The sequence below is a fragment of the Leuciscus leuciscus genome (assembly GCF_965113295.1).
Source record: "Leuciscus leuciscus genome assembly, chromosome: 19".
Lineage (NCBI taxonomy): Eukaryota > Metazoa > Chordata > Actinopteri > Cypriniformes > Leuciscidae > Leuciscus > Leuciscus leuciscus.
Genome location: NC_138743.1, coordinates 12,134,508 through 12,151,678, shown reverse-complemented (window position 1 = coordinate 12,151,678; position 17,171 = coordinate 12,134,508). Strand labels below are relative to the sequence as shown.

The 17,171-nt window shown below is 36.5% G+C and overlaps 1 protein-coding gene across 1 annotated transcript in view; it reads left to right on the top strand.

Moving 5' to 3' along the window:
* Positions 1–17,171, top strand: part of cd2ap (CD2-associated protein) — a 56,954-nt gene that overhangs the window by 20,341 nt on the left and 19,442 nt on the right. The window contains exons 3-9 of the mRNA XM_082147762.1: positions 562–662; positions 2,352–2,472; positions 4,364–4,530; positions 7,623–7,716; positions 8,877–8,971; positions 9,912–10,010; positions 10,225–10,278. Coding sequence (XP_082003888.1) covers positions 562–662; positions 2,352–2,472; positions 4,364–4,530; positions 7,623–7,716; positions 8,877–8,971; positions 9,912–10,010; positions 10,225–10,278 — 731 coding nt within the window. The remainder of the gene's footprint in view (positions 1–561; positions 663–2,351; positions 2,473–4,363; positions 4,531–7,622; positions 7,717–8,876; positions 8,972–9,911; positions 10,011–10,224; positions 10,279–17,171) is intronic.

Here is a 17,171-nt window from a genome sequence, read left to right as displayed (position 1 = left end):
GAATAAGTGCACCCTTTTCACAGCTAGTGACCGTTAATGTTTCTTAATTTGGCATGGAATAGAGCTTAGTCAGGTTAGACACCATGTTGACTTAGCACTGATGAAACAGAGCTGTGAGGGACAGCCTTACAGTCTTTACAGTGGAAAGCACTGTATAAAGTTCTTAGATCTTGTAATTGTCACAACTCTAAACTTTCAAAACTGATTTGTAGAGTTTTGGTCCACTGAATTTTGTTTTCTGAAAGAGGTTTCGTCAGCCGAACAATCGGTATGTTGTTAAACAACAGTAGGCCTATAGTTCATTGCACGCACTGTAATTCTCCCCCTTACAGTGTTTCTCTTTAAAGGGCACATGAATCATCTCAAGGAGAGGGTGTGGTGTTTGTGTGTGAGAGTGTATGTGTGCATTCAGGTTCAATAAAGAGACTTCCTGATTTAGTTGGTTGTCACTCATTGAGCCCTCTTCAGGTGGTTAGGGGAAATGTATCCCTTGCATGTCTACTGTTATTGGCTGAGCATGTCAGGCCAGATCCAGAGTGACTTAATGTGTTTTCATTACAGAGCCCAAGAAGCGTCAGTGCAAAGTCCTGTTTGAATATGTGCCTCTGAATGAAGACGAGCTGGAACTGAAGGTTGGAGATATCATTGACATCACTGAGGAGGTCAGCAGCGTCTGTCTTTTGTGTATATTCTCTGTTTATAGAAAATCACACACTGCACATGTGGTGTGAGAAATGATTAATTTAAATTTCTCACAAATTGAGCATCATTTGCTTTTAACTTCATTTACCCATTTGCTCAGCTTTTTCTCATGGGATATAATAATAAAATGTAGTGTATTTATAGTTTTAATAAAAGTTTCTCCCCAAACATTCTTTTATTCATATCAGTGGATCTCAACCAGTGGGTTGTGAAAAAGTCAAAGGTCTATTTTGATAGGCTGGCAGATGTCTAGAATTTATTTTATTAAATGCAAATAAAACAACGTAACCATATCATTGTGCATAGTTAGTAAATTAATAAAATGAATGGGGTTACATAGGGTAAATGCTTCACTTTAGGGATGCACGATTTGGGGAAAAAATCGAAATGAGATTTTCCTGGTTAAAATTGCGATTTGCAATTTTTTTTACTAATGAAAAAATAAAATATACTATAATAATAATATATATTTTTTTATAACCTGTGATACTTTTTTCAGGATTCTTAAAAATAAAAAGTTAAAAAGAACCTTTTCAAAAAGATGAATTTTATTCATCAATTAATCCTGAAAATAGTATCACAGGTTCCAAAAAATATTAAGCAGCTCAACAGTTTCCAACATTGATGATAACTAGGTATCAAATCAGCATATTATAATGATTTCTAAAGGATCATGTGACACTGGAGTAATGGCTGATGAAAATTCAGCTTTGCATCACAGAAATAAATTGTATTTTAAAGTATATTAAAATAGAAAACTATTGTCAAAAAAAGCAGACTTGATGAGCATAAGAGACTTCTTTCAAAAACATAAAATATTAGTAATGTTTCCAAACTTTTGACCAGCACAGTATGTGTATGTGTATGTGAGTGTGTGTGTATATGAAGAGTTCAGATGCAAAATCTAAGTGCCATCTGAAATTTTCTTCTTGAATGATCATTTTTTTATCAAGCTTGTATATTTAAGTTCAGTAATTTCACTTAAATGACAATTAATAGGTCATTTTCATTGCTATTTAAGTGAAATTACTGAACTTAAATATACGAGCTTGATAAAAATGATCATTCAAGAAGAAAATATATATAAGAACACCCGATTTGTTGTGCTTGTTTATTGGACTGCACAATTTGGCCCAACACTTTGTGCTTTTATATTAATGACTAACAATTATTATTATGGTTATTATTGTTGCTAAATAGAAATATAAAACAAAGTAATAAATATTACTATTGTAATAATTTGCCTTGTAATTATTATGCCTCACAGAAGTAATATAACTTATGACATTCTAGGAAATCCCTAATGTGGACAAAGGCATCCTGTTATCGCTGTAGCTGAATAAAAAGAAGATAGAAAGCTTTGTCTGATTAATAAAGTCAGTTGATAATAAAATTATCTTTGTTTGTAAGCCCGGCTACAATTAATGTGAGCCCATTTGTATTTTATAATTTTTTGGGGACTTTGCAGGGTGATGATAATGAATTTAAATTGAGGAATTGAACAAATTGTGCTTTAAATTATTTTGCTGCTGTGTTGGTTTGTCACTTGATGTTCAATCTGGATCCTAAAGTGAAACCAGTTGAAACTCACTGTTGAAATGGAGTGTTTGACAGTTCCTGTATTAGTGCTGACTGTGAGTGATTTTTAGGTTGAGGAGGGCTGGTGGAGCGGAAGCATGAATGGGAAGTCTGGACTTTTCCCTTCCAATTTTGTCAAAGAAGTTGACTCAACTGAACACACCGAGACCAGCGACGTTACAGAGGAGCCAGGTACCGCTCAGCTAATCATGTGATGCATTCTCAGGGAGGACATGTCCTTACAAGAAAACACTCAATAGAAACCTTTGTGTGTGTGTGTGGTTTTTGAGATGTTTAGACCTAGTCAAGGCATCTGCAGTCAGCATAACTTTTTGTTCTTGATTTTTGTTTTGAGGCAGTAGGCCAACTGAAGCCGTCTGAAAGTTAGACTGTTCGATGGGGTTAGTGAGAATTTTTTTTTGAAAGAAAGTAATACTTTTATTCACCAAGGATGCAATAAATAGATCAAAAGTGACAGTTTATAATGTTACAAAATATTTATATTTCAAACAAATGCTGGGGTTTTTTTTGTGCTTTATATTCATCAAAGAATCCGGGGAAAAAAAATATTACGGATCTGCAATATTGATAATAAGAAATGCTTAAATTTTTTCTTGAGCACCAAATCAGCATATTAGAATGATTTCTGATGTGACACTGAAGACTGGAGTAATGATGCTGAAAATTCAGCTTTGGATCACAGGAATAAATTACATTTTAAAATATATTAAAATCGAAAACAGTTGTTTTAAATTACTGTAATATTCAACCAAATTTAGTTGTTTAGTGAACATTCCCTCTTACTGGTTGCGTAGGTTATTGTAAAACGGATAATAGGAGGATTCAAAATATAAACTGGGTACTATTCGACTGGCCCTGTGATCTTAACATGACCCATATGATTTTTTTTTTTAAGCTTTGCACACCTTTGAAAAAGGTAAAAGTGACAAAGGTAAAAGGTAAAAAAAATTAAAGTGACAGTAATAATGTGACACTAATAATGTCATAATTTACTTACTCTTGTTGATACACATCTGTATGATTTTCTTTCTTCTGTGCAAAAGGAGAAATTCAAATTTTACGGGTTGTTCTTTACCACTCAATTACATTGAATGGACACTGAGGGATTCAAACTTAAAGGGATAGTTCACTTTGAAATAAAATTTTGGTATGTTTTAGCTTACCTCAAGGGCATCCAAGATGTAGGTGTCTTTTTTTCCGCAGTAGTTTCAATTTTGATATTTTTAGGTCAAACCGTTCTTGTCTGTCAGTCATATAATGCAGGTCGATGGTCACTGTCTCAAAGAGCATGCACAGAGTCCATATATAGATATATACAATAGAAGTCGCCTTGGCTACGGCAGTTCATTGGAACGAAACCGTAGCCAAGGCGACATCTAGTGTATATATCTATACCCGCCCGCGCTCTCAGATCACTTGGACGTGGCTGTGTACAAGAGGTAAAAACGCTATAAATACTGTTCGTTTTCTCACACAAACCGCTCGTTTCGTGTCTTAGGCCATCAATGTGTACTTACGATGGGGAATTGTTTTAATTTGGACTCTGTGCATGCTCTTTGAGACAGTGACCATCGACCTGCATTATATGACTGACAGACAAGAACGGTTTGACCTAAAAATATCAAAATTGAAACTACTGCGGAAAAAAAGACACCTACATCTTGGATGCCCTTGAGGTAAGCTAAAACATACCAAAATTTTATTTCAAAGTGAACTATCCCTTTAAAGTATGCGGAAGCATCATAATAAAAGTAGTCCATATGAGTTGTGTATTGTATTCCAAGTTTTCTGATTTAATACAAAAGCTTTATTTGAGCAACTGACCGAACAGTCTGTCTGAACAAATGATTCAGGTTAGTTTTACAGTCTTGAACAGATCAGTTCATTGAAAAGATCAGACTCATAAGAACAATTCATTAATTTTCAGATCTGTCATCAAATTTTTTTGTGAACTCATCCTTTAAATAATATCAGTTATTTTATCAATGTTTACTTCACAAGAGACATCATAACTTTGTAATGCTTGTTGTGGCAGTACTCATACAGAGGTGTGTGTTCACAGATAACACAGATGGACCGTCTAGCCCCACTTCCCCTCACCCAGGCAACGGGGTCATGGCCCAACCGAAGAAGATTATAGGCATTGGCTTTGGCGACATATTCAAAGAGGGCTCTGTAAAACTGAGAGTCTCCCAAAGAGGACATGTAAACGAAGAAAAGAAAGAAAAAGTAAGTGTTGTTCTGTGCCTGACAAAGTATTTCCTTCCTGTAAACTGCAGGACCTCTTCCGATCCCAATAATTGCATCAAAGAAAACTTTTATTATTGCGATTTTCGCGATCAAAATAGATAGGACTGTGCAATTAATTGAATTTCGATTTTGGCTCCCAACGATCACCAAAATAGTACAATCAAGTAAAAATGATTATTTTGCCATGTTCTGTTTTGCAAGAACACTCTTATTTTGTCTTGTGTTCTGAATGACACGTGCACATCCGCCCTTCCCGAAGCCATAAACTCTCTCAGCTTGAATGTTTAAACTGATAAGACTTTAGTTATGATGCAATGCTGGCCCGATTGTGCAAGTGACAATTCCGCCATGTCCCGACTCCTAAACGCGAGAGTGTAGTTTCGACGCTTGTGTAGTTTTTCGAATACTAAAACTCTCATTAGTATTGAGTATTAGTAGACTGTATGCTTAATATCTGCTGACTCTTTATTGTGATGCTTCTCGAGCAGACATGCTACTGACTATAAGTAACTTTGCATGTACATGTCAACTTTTTCTAACCCTAACCCTACCAGTCTACTAATACTCTACTAACACTCAATGAGTGTGTGTTAAAAATATGTTAATTTCTTAAAGAGACCATCAAAATAAAGTAAAACCGAATTTTTTATATCCAGGAGCAATGCGATCGTGGCCTCCCTTTTTTCTTTTGATGCCCTATGGCTTTCCAGTTTCTACCTTTCACTCTTTCTGTCTTAATCTTTCACTATCTGTCCTTCATTGTCTGTCTTTCTACCGTTGTATCCGTTTATCTCAGGCAAGAAAACTAACCCTGTGACATCACAGGTTGTAGTACAGCAAGATGGCAGCGCCTTTGCTAGCCGTAACAAAACATCATCTTTTTCTTTTAAATGGTTACATTTATTTTGTTAGAGTGGAAATCCATTTACTAAATAATGCTAACTTGACTCCACAAAATAGTGCCATATAAAATTATATCATTGTCTTGGCATGTATGAAAATGTGTTTTGCCCATTCCCATAGCCATAAGCAATGGAGCAATGAAGGGTAACTACATGTCTAACTGCTATACAAGTTTTTCCAGTGATTGCTCAAGACATTACATATAGGCAGACAGTCTCATGGTGAGACCTTCCTTTTTAGGCAATATGCCTCTATTTTTGGACTTCATTATTTTGGGTGGCTGATTTTTGAAGCATTCTGGCATGCACTAGTTCTCTTATTATCGTTTGTGCTCTGCACAGCTCAAACTGAGAGTGGTATATCCCTGTCTGGCCTTTTGTTACATCTGCAAATAGCTGGAATGCAGCACTTTTTTTACTTTCTAGAAGTGAAAAGTGCATTTTGTTAAAGGAATAGTTAACCCTAAAATGAAAATTTCATAATTTACTCACCCTGGTGTTGTTCTAATGCCATATGTCCTTCTTTCTTTTTTTGGGACCACAAAAGGAGAAATTTTAAAAACATTTCCCGCTCGCACTCATCAATATAATGGCAGTAAACAGCGACCAGCATCATGCTTTAAAAAAAAAGAATTAAAAGCATCACAGAATGGTCCCATGCAATATGTCGTATAATCAAGGGGTATACGATAGGGTTTGTAAAAAAAAAAAAAAAAAAAGCAAAATTGAATGTATTAGGATATAATGAAAGTCCATTTTCTTTGAAATGATATATATTTGGAAAAGTGCTATAGAAATAAATCTAATTTGATTTGAAAACGTTTCTCTCATATTCTGATATTGAGGATAAAAATGTTTTGTAGAAAACAAGAATGTTTTAGTAATGTGTTCAAATAGTTATTTATTTTTATTTTTTAATTTGTGTATGTGTTTTGTGTGTATAATGTTTTCTTCATAATATCATACTTTTTTTTTTTCTGCACACATTATAAGTAGATCTATATAAATGAATATGTATAGCTTCCTTTATATTTGAGGGTCCTTTGCATTAAAACGTTTTGAAACCCCTAATATAAATAACGATTAGTTACATTTCTCGCTGAATTTTCTGTTAGGAATAATTCTATTCAGAAGATAAAATGTTTTTGAAAGAACTCTCTTATGCTCACTCAGGCTACATTTATTTGATAAAAAATTTAATAAAATAATAATACTGCAATATGGTGAAATATTGCAATGTAAAATGGCTGTTTTCTATTTTAATATATTTTAAAATATAATTTATTCCTGTGATGGCAAAGCTGATTTTTCAGCATCATTACTCCAGTCTTCAGTGTCACATGATCCATCAGAAATCATTCTGATATGCTGCTCAAGAAACATTTATTTGTATTATAATGCATAATATTTTAAATAGTGATACTTTTTTCTGGATTCTTTGATGAATTGAAAGTTCAAAGGAACTGCATTTATTTGAAATATTTTAGGGACTGAAATATTTTATTAAATATTTCTGTCACTTTTGATCAATTTATTACATCATTGCTAACTACAAGTATTATTTTTTCTTCTTTTTCTTTTTCGTACTGATCCCAAACTTTTGAACGGTAGTGTACATCATATTTAAGTTGTTAAATGCGCCACAAATTACCTTCCATTTTATTTTTAAGTAATTTAGTTCTGTTTACTGCATTAATGCATTTAACCAATACTTCCTCTTTCCCTTTTTATCACATTTTGCATCCCATTATGTCATTCAGATTAGTTCTGAATGACTCACGTAGTAATAGACATAGTGATCTTCTACTACGTCTATTATCAAGAGCTCAGAGGTCATTTCTAACTCGCCATCATGTGATGTAAGGGTCAGAGGATTTACTAAATACCTGTAGGTTTCTTATTCACTATTTGCTTACTCACAAAAAAAACAAAAAAACATTGGGTTTTGTGTCTTTGCGCAGGTGCACTGCAAAATTCAAGACTAAATTTGACATGCTTTCCCATTTACTCTGTACATATGTAACAGGCAACAGTAGTTGTTGTTTACCCAGCATTCCTTTCATCCAGGCATGGCTGATCTGTCTCAGTCTGTACCTTCCAGTGTGCAACTGCATGTGTTTGTGTGGCTGCCGTGTCAGTAAATCCATATGTGGTTCTGCTTCATTTTAGCCAATTCCATCATTACCATCTGCCACAAAACCCACCCCTTTGAGCTCTCCTGAACCCCCTAAAGGAGAAAAAGAGGCAGAGAGCAAAGGAAAAGGTGAGTTCATGGGGAGGTTGACATAAAGCTGTATATGATAATCAAAATAATGATAGGAGATTTATGGAAATGGACCAGACATGAATGCCTGAATCCGACTGCAGTGATTATGACTAGTTGACATGAGTTTTCCTCCTCTCGGGAAATAGAAGCCCAAATTATAGATTGGCATACCTATCTGTTTTTGAAAGTGCCTGTGCTTTATGAATATATAATGAGTTGCAAACACCATCAGATCTCAAGGGGAAGTAGGAATGCCAACAGATAGCTTTCACCAGCCATTATAGATCCCTTTGGGTGAAGTTTCTAAATGCGCTGCCATTACTTTATGCCGCCTTCACACTGGCAGTTGAAATCAGCTCCGATACGGCTACGAAACGACCGGAAGTCATTCATTTCCTATGGAGATTCGCAGACCGCATGCGAATGGGTGCGAACCGGGTCCGAACGAGTGCGGTGCGGAAAAAATCGTGTCCGTTGGTCATCCGGATGCGTTCAAAAAATTTAACTCTTGCGAAAGGCTACGGACGGTTCCTATCCGACAATTCCAGCGGAAGTTAGCGTTGCTATGGTACTGATAAACAAACCTGAATTCTCAACTTTTAATAAAATAAATAATGATTTTATAACGATAAGTTGTCATGTCATTTTTTTATTTTCAGGATTTTCTAACGTTGTTAGGGCAGTTAATACAATTAAAAGCCCTATATACCACTATATCACATTTAGCCGACCTGACATTTCAACGTCCTTGGAAACTTTCCTCCACGCAGCAGCCTTCCGATTAATGTCTCTATAACCCTCATCAGAGAGATCATACAGAATTGTACATTCTGACACTGACAAAATCGACCGTTAATCTCTCCGCCATTTTTGTTCTACTCGCTTCCGAAGCTTTTCAACGGTGTAGTACGACGTCCGCTGGGGGCGTATTGCGTATTACGGAGCTGATTTCAACTGCCAGTGTGAAGGCGGCGTAAACATTAAATGATGTCTGTACAACACAAGCAGAGCAAATAACTTGGCAATGTGGCACTTCAGGCACTCTGCAGCTTTTTACAACACCAGTTTTTAGTAAAGAGACTGCTGTAGGCACATAAGACAAATCATTGTAACTCATATCATGGGTATATTCTTTTATTTTTCTTGTCTTTCTGTAGTAAAAGAATACTGCAAGGCCACTTTCTCCTATGAAGCAACTAACCAAGATGAGTTGGATTTAAAGGACGGTGACATCATCCACGTACTGAGTAAGGTATGTAACAGACAGATAAAATGTCTTCTCAACCACAGGGATCTCTAAATAAACGACACATAATCAAGGAGCATTTTTAATGCAAAGCATCAACATTAGGAACATGGGTAAATAAAAAGGGAATAAACACTTACTTTTAGTGTTAAGATATCATGGAGCAGTGTAAACCAGTTTGGGCAGAAGGGCTCCACTTTTTGCAAAGGCGTTCAAACCAGTTAATTCTGATTGTTTCATTTAGACCAGTTATTCTATATCATGTACTGCATTTTAGTCTGGAGTGTGAGTTATGTTAGATTTGTGCAAACTATGCCAGAGAAGTATATTCAATGGTACATGTTAGAATTACATATTATTCACTGTAATTATGAAGAATATTGATATCTTATGCATTGAAATCACCCTTGTTAATAATTTAAAGGAAAAGTTCACACAAAGATGAAAATAGTCTAAACCTGTATGACCTATAATGCAAATTTTGCTATTACAGAGCCCTCAGATAGGGATTCTGATGTGAAATCATTCTACAGTGATCAGAGACTAAGCGTTTTGTAGTGTGTTCCCCAGTGTGTGTGTTTGATGCTATCTGCTGACACTTTGAAAGTTTATATGAGAATGTAGCTGTTGTATATCATACTAATGACTTCTGTTCTGTTAGAAATCCGAGGATGTGTTTGCTTTATTTAAGTTAAGACACATGGAGACCGTTTCACACATTCACCAATTGTTTGTCAAAGGCCTTGAGCAGGAAGCAGATCAAAGCTGGAAAATGTTGTATACATGACCACCATCTAGTGGCAAGGGATATATCTACATTTTCCACTTCCATTTTCATAATGATGTATATTTAAGCTTTTAAGACATATTATTCAGAAACTGTTGTGTAGTATTTCATGAAAGAATCCATTTATGTTCAGAGTGGTTGATGGATTTGATGTTTTAGGACACAGGAGAGCCGGGCTGGTGGAGAGGAGAGATCAACGGCAGAGAGGGAGTTTTCCCAGACAACTTTGTTTCTCTGCTTCCTGAGACAGACAAAGAGGTAAATTTACATTCATTGATGCTGTTATTTATGTCTACCTTAGGAGTCTTCATTATCCGGAAAGGAAATTGAACAACCCAGTGCAGACGTGCAATTTAAAGATTGCAGAAAGGAAAGTTATTACCTCAAAACTTCCAGTCTACAGTTACGACAAGTAAAATCTTCTTTTAAAATAATCTCTAATCAAAAGCTATTATTTTCTTTGTTTATACAGACACTAACATCCAAAGGCTCCTTTAAAGTATCTCCTAAACAGGAAGCAGAGGAGGTAAGCAATGCATATTCTTCTGTCAGAAAATTGCTTATTGGAATACACTTCTTTTTTAATTGGAAAAACATGTCAGTTTTGCAGTCCTTTCACGTATCAATTTGTTACTTTTCATACATTTCAAAATACAGTTCCATTCAAAAGTTGGACACACCTTCTCATCCTTTGTGTTTACTATAATAAAATCATTAAAAACTATAACAGAAATGGCAGTATGGGAATTATTTAGGGACTGATTATTTACTTTTTCCAAAGTTGACACCATAAAGTTACTTATTGTTAAGACATTTATATGTAGGCACAATTTTATACAAAACTAAATCCAAGCATTTTATTATTGATCTCAAGGTTTTTAAGATCATGAGAAGTATGATTTCGGTCAATTGTGTCTTAAAGGGATAGTTCACCCAAAAATGAATTTGTCACCATTTACTCACCCTTATGTTGTTTCAAACCTGTATGAGCTTCTTCTTTCTGCTGTTGAACACAAAAAAGAAGATATTTTAAAGAATGTTGGTAACCAGACAGTTGACGGGACCCATTGACTATTATTGAAGTCAATAGGTGCCGTCAACTGTCCGGATACCAGCATTCTTTAAAATATCTACTTTTGTGTTCAACAGAAGAAAGAAACTCATACAGGTTTAGAATTTTCGTTTTGGGGTGAACTATCCCTTTTACTTCTGACTGGTAGCGTATATCGAGAGATTTTTTTTTTTGTTTGTCTGTGTGCTAAATCTCCTATCCCTGTTTTTCAATGAATCCCCTGTACTAAACCTTTTGATCAAAGGCTTTAAGAACAAAAATAAACAGCAGTCCAGACAATATCCGACGATATCAAATAACACGTGACTTTTTGTGATTCACTGTTGGGGATTTGAGCTTGAAAGAAGCATTTAAATCAATTGGAGCCACTTATCTTCACCATGTGTTTCACAAACACAGCTTCATTCTAGCTTCTGAGGTCTTTACCCCGAGGGTGCATGTTTAACCTCTTTTTGGCAAACTGTGGAACAAAAGGCCCCCTTTTTATTGTGAGGAGCACATTATTTGTTCAAAGCACCAGCTACCATCACTAGAGAACAAACAGAGTTTTGTGCATGCAAAAGTTATGCTCTGCCACATCCATTTTCTGGAGAAATTCTGTGAATCCTTATATCCCTCCACTGACTGAGGTCATGGTTTGATATGCTCTCGGCATAAGTGTTTTTCTTTCTTTTTTCTAAACATTTTATTTTTCAACCTGATTGGCCTGAATGATTGTCTTTGTGCTACTGCAGTGAGAATGTGATGAGCTGAAGCTCATGTGATGGCTTGTGGAGGTCAGCGAGCAGTTCATGAAGATGTGAAAGTGTTCATTCCTCCAACGGACTCTAGGCAGCCCATGATCAATCCTTTATCCTATAAGCATCCTGTCAGATGATAAGACGTGATCTCTGTATCAGGAAATAAGGGGACAGAGGGCATCTACACAAAGGCAGTTTCTGTAAATTGTTGTTGACTCATATTATAGAGCATTCAAATAAACACAGTACGCAAGCTGTGGTAATACCACAATATTGGGCATTTTAATCTATTGTTATTTTATAATTTGTTAATAATTAATAATATTATCAATCATGATACAAGTCATTTTAAACGTCAGTTCACAGTTATCGATACTTCAGCAAAAACTAATACTAGGTTAATTAATGCGAGTAAGAATAATTCAAAACAGTTACAGAAGGCAAGTAAACAGTCAGCAATAAAATAAGAACAAAAAAACTAAGTACAAACAGTACTTTAGGTTTTTCACTTTCAGGAAGATGAACTTACAGTGGTATTCAGACACAACAGAAATTGAATAAAGAAATCAAATGAAAAATAACACTGCTGTATACATTAAATATTGACGAATCCTTATTATTTGAATTATTCATTCAAGAGCAGTGAGTGAGTCATAAATGTTGGCTGCTGTCACTTTAATAAGAGCTGCACCGATCCAATATACTGTTACACACACAATTCAAACACTCTTAATCAAATGTTTACATTCACTTAAGGCATAAATGACTGTGTTGACAAAGATACTTACCAAAACGGCATTTTGATATATTTGTGTGTTAGCTATTTGACCGTTTAGGCGATTATGGTATACCATTCAGCCAATGGTATACTTCGCTTATGCACATGGTTCCGCACCGTCTCGGAGTGCGAGCACAGGAGGCCATCTAGGGAACAGCGTGTCTTTCACGGCTTCATGCTCTTTTAATAACACTGTCTAATATCAAGCACGTCCCGCGGTTTAGCAACAGTAGACTGCATTTTACATCACTCACTTATTCGGCTGATTTGGATGTTAAGTTTGACTTGGGGAGGAACAAAAGCACACTGCTTTGAAGGAAAGGAAAGTGCGCTGGACTGAATGCAGCAGCAGAACAATAATAATTTTACTTTGATTATCTTGTTTTCATAATCGTTGGATGCTGAAATTGAAATGCGATTAATCGCACAGCCCTAGCAAGTACAGAGACTAGCATCTATGAAATTACCCATAGCAGATCTATACAGGTGGAGCTGGGGAAGGCGGAGGTTTTCAGAGGAACCTTGAAAGCGCATTGCAAACTGCTACAGCAAACACTGACCAACTATTTAAATGTTGAGCAGCAAGCTCATTGGCTACAGATGCAACAGGAACCAGTCAGCTTGTGCCGTGTAGTTAAAGGTAACTAAACCCTAAACCAACTTTTTTAGTAAATGATCTGTAAGAATTGGGTTACTTTTTTGACATTTGGTTATAAAGTGTTTTAATTCTACAATATATGGTGTAAAAACGTCTGAGTGCTGCCCTCTTCAGGTTGAACGGTGGCTACTGCAGTTGAATTTTCCTATTGGATGTTTGCGGTACTGCGTGACATAAGCGGTACTGCGTGACGTAAGCAGGTTCCAGCTCGCCACGCCCTTGGTACGAGCTATCACGCATAGTATTGCATCAGTTAGGATAGCTTCAAGTTAGCATAGATTTATCTGTATTTAGTACAGTGGTCAGGAGGGTACGTATGTGTAGTGTTGCTGGTTGCAACAGCACTGCTGGACTGCATAGCTTTCCAGCAGACTTGGAAATTAAGCGCCAGTGGTTGCATGCACTTGGCCTGGAAGACCGTGAGTTCCTGCCTAGAGCTCAAGTGTGCAACCTGCATTTTACGCGGGATTGCTTCTCCAACACAATAGAGGTGGAAATGGGCTTCTCCACGCTGGAAAGCGACGCAGTGCCAACGCTGCTCCTCCTGCATGGACTCCACCACCGCAGCGACGTCTTGATGTGAGTGATCATATATATTTTAATCACAATTTATGGTTAGGCGCATTTTGCTGGATTTTTTCACATAGCAGCAAAATATGAATATGCCTACAGAGAGCGCGCACTATTGACATCAACTCGATAAAACTCATCAGATGCATGTACTTTACGTCGCCTTCCGACCCTGTTGAGTCACTCTCCATTTTAGAGTCTGACAGCAGCTGTCAATTAATCCGTCACTGCGGGTCTCAGGTGCACGCCCCCCCCGCTCAGCCCCACCCTCGGTTCGTCCCCTCTATCTCCGGTGGGGTCTGCCCACTTTTCCAGCATTTTTCAAATATTGCCAGTGGGTGGTGTCACGCTCTGACCGGGGGTTTAGTTACCCTTTAACAATGTAATTGTCAGCAGGTTGTGTTAAGGACCAATCAGCATTAGCCATCTAGAGTTTGATGATAGAACTTGGTATATATATTGCATAAATTGACTGGTTTACACACATCAGCCTCTGTGTTGAACTGGAATTTTTTTTTTTTTTTTTTAAATGAAAATTTGAATGAACAGGTTTTTTGTAATTTTACATTTGAACAAAGAGTTCCAATCTGCAGGATTTGACTGCTTTTCTCAGTTTGCTGTGAGCGATTGAACATTAACCCCTCAGCCCTTGATTTCCAAGTATGTCTCTGATGTTGAGGGAGAGGAAATTGTTTTGCTTTTCTTTGGCCCCAAACAGATTTCTTCATAGATGGGGTTGGTTAGAGACGGTCTAAGTCTAATTTCTTCTAAATTGTGAGCTGTTGAGGTTGTTTGAGCTTCCTGTGACGGTAATTTAACCAAATGTATTACTGTCTCAGTTCACTAAGATCTTACTTCAGTGCAATTACTGTAGTAAATTGGCATTTGAGCTGCATCTGATTTACAGAGAGGTGCCATCATTTGTTTTATTTGCTCAACATTTTTCTTTAGTTTTCCCCCCAATCTCTCTTTTTAGTTAAACATAAGTGTGACTGTTAAAGTGCCCCTATTGTGTTTTTTCAAATATTACCTTTCATGCAGTGTGTAATATAGCTGTTTGTGAATGTAAAATGACTACAGTTTTAAAGATCAAAGTGCAGTTCAAATAAAAATATATTGTCTCCTAAAAGAAAGAATCAATTCTGAACTACCAAAACAAGTTGTCAACAATTCTAGTCTAACTTCCTGTTGCATTGGCTTGCCAGCCTATGGTCTTCTTTGACCCACCCTAGTTGTAGCTGATGAGGCTGTGTATCAAACGCTGAGGAAGCCTCCGGAGCTGAAATTCGCATAAAATAATGGCCGTTTCATTTCCGACATGCGCTGTAAGCAATCACAACAGACTGTGCCATCTGACCAAATCAGAGCTGAGTAGGCTCGCAGAAAGGAGGGGTTTAGAGAGAATCTTCATACAAATGTTTTTCAGGTTCTTTGAGAAATTAGGTGATGTAAATGTATGTTATGAGAAAATGTTATATATTATTTATTTATTTTTACCCTGGATGCAAAACTACGGAAGCCCTTAACCTCAACGTAAAAAAAAAAAAAAAATCTAAAATTACGAGATTAAAGTCGAAATATTTGGAGAATAAAGTCGAAATATTTGGAGAATAAAGTCGAAATATTTGGAGAATAAAGTCCAAATATTTGGAGAATAAAGTCGAAATATTTGGGGAATAAAGTCAAAATATTTGGAGAATAAAGTCAAATATTTCGAGAAGAAATTCTTCACTGTAAATCCTTTCTGGATGCATTTTAAGTGCATCATTCTGTATCCAATCATTTGACCGGATCCCCTGATTTCCTCAGATATAAAGCTGGCTACCTCCATCCAGTCTGAAAAGTGTTTTTGCCTGTAAAGTTTATTCTGGCGCAGTATATTTTGTAACGTCCTAAAACAAATGGTAATGCCATGTTGGTAGATTAGCACCTGTAGAATTTATTTTTGTTGAAAGCCCAGATAAAAGTAAAAAGCTACTATTATGTTTAGATCCATGTTCGAGGCAGTTCGACTTCACAAGGAAATGTTCTCAATGTTTAGACTTTAATCTTGAAATGTTTAGACTTTAATCTCGAAATGTTTCGACTTATAAAATATTATGGATTATTTTATTTATTTTTTACGTTATGGTTCAGGGCTTCCGTACAAAAATTTTAATCTTTAAAATTGCATAATAGGGGCACTTTAAGGTGAGCGGTCCAATTTAGTTGGCTTTTTATTTATTTGTTTGTTTTTTTTTACACAAATTCTTGTTCATAGTCTCTCTGAATTATTGGAAGGCCATTTCTTGCCCTGTGTTTTGAATCCCTCTTTATTCTTATAAACCAGATATCCATTCAGATTTTCCTTTCTTCTCCCTCATGATGATTATCCAGAACATGGTGGCATAAGCATCTTTTTGCTAGGGCGCTAGAAAGTATATATTCTGCTGTTTTTCTTTGTTTTTTGTAGACATGTCGTATGAAAAACTGAACTTATGAACCATAATTTTGACAATTGACCAAAATTGACCGTGTTTACTTATTATTACATGTTCCTGGTCTTATTGTGAACAATTCCATCAATTCAAGTGTGGCAGAGCTCTTGTATAATCATCTTAATCTGCATTCATGCATAAGTGAATGAACACCAGAATCATGTACATGACAGAGGTTATCATGCTGACCTTCTCATAAACGATACATATCTATGTCAGTTGCAAATGTTGATCTATGCCTGTGTTGTTGTTTGAACTTTCACTTATGCTGTGATACAAGTGATGTGATTTTATTCTGGTAATCAGTGCAGTCGATTCATTGGCACTGACAAGTCACCAAATCCTCCATCAAAGAGGAGGCTGGGGGATTTCCAGCCTCACCATTTCATGTTTCAGTTCCTGCTGATTTTGGGTTGTTGGGCTTTTTAAGATCCTGTTTTAGTTATGTTATGCAGAGTTATGCCGCTAGGGCTTATGTTAGCCTGACCTGTGAAGAGACTAGGGTTGGAAATCGGAAATCGATTCCAGTTCTAAAATCGGATACTTAAGGTCAGGAATCATAGCCTAGAAATCTAGACGCACCCTAGCGGCAGCAAAATGTATTTCGCAGCCAGGTGGGTCTAGCAACTCTCAATAGACCTTCCAGCTGCAAAAACCTAAATTGGGTCAGGCCAATCACGTCGTGTATAGAGTAGGCGGGGGCGGGCTTAACATATGACGACAGAGTTGCGACGGCTGCCACTTGAAAACAGAATGACGGCAGTTGCTGATGGAGAACAACGGTCTTTCGAATCGGCTTTGGCCGCCAGTGTTAATTTCGTTGACGAATAATTTTCGTCATTATTTTCGTCAACGACATTTTTTCACAGACGAAAACGAGACGATAACTAAATAAAAACTAGTTTTGAATGACAAAAACTATGACGAAAATCTATTGACATTTTCGTCAACGAATAAAAACTAGACGAAAATGTTAGATAGTGACGATTTGGAAAGCGATCCAGTCTGATGTCCTGCATTTGTGGTAGATGCGCACAATTGTACTGTAACGTGATCTACCCAGCGGCACACGGGTTGGCATGCGCTGCATGTCTCATAAAACGTTAAAACATGTAAACGTCTGG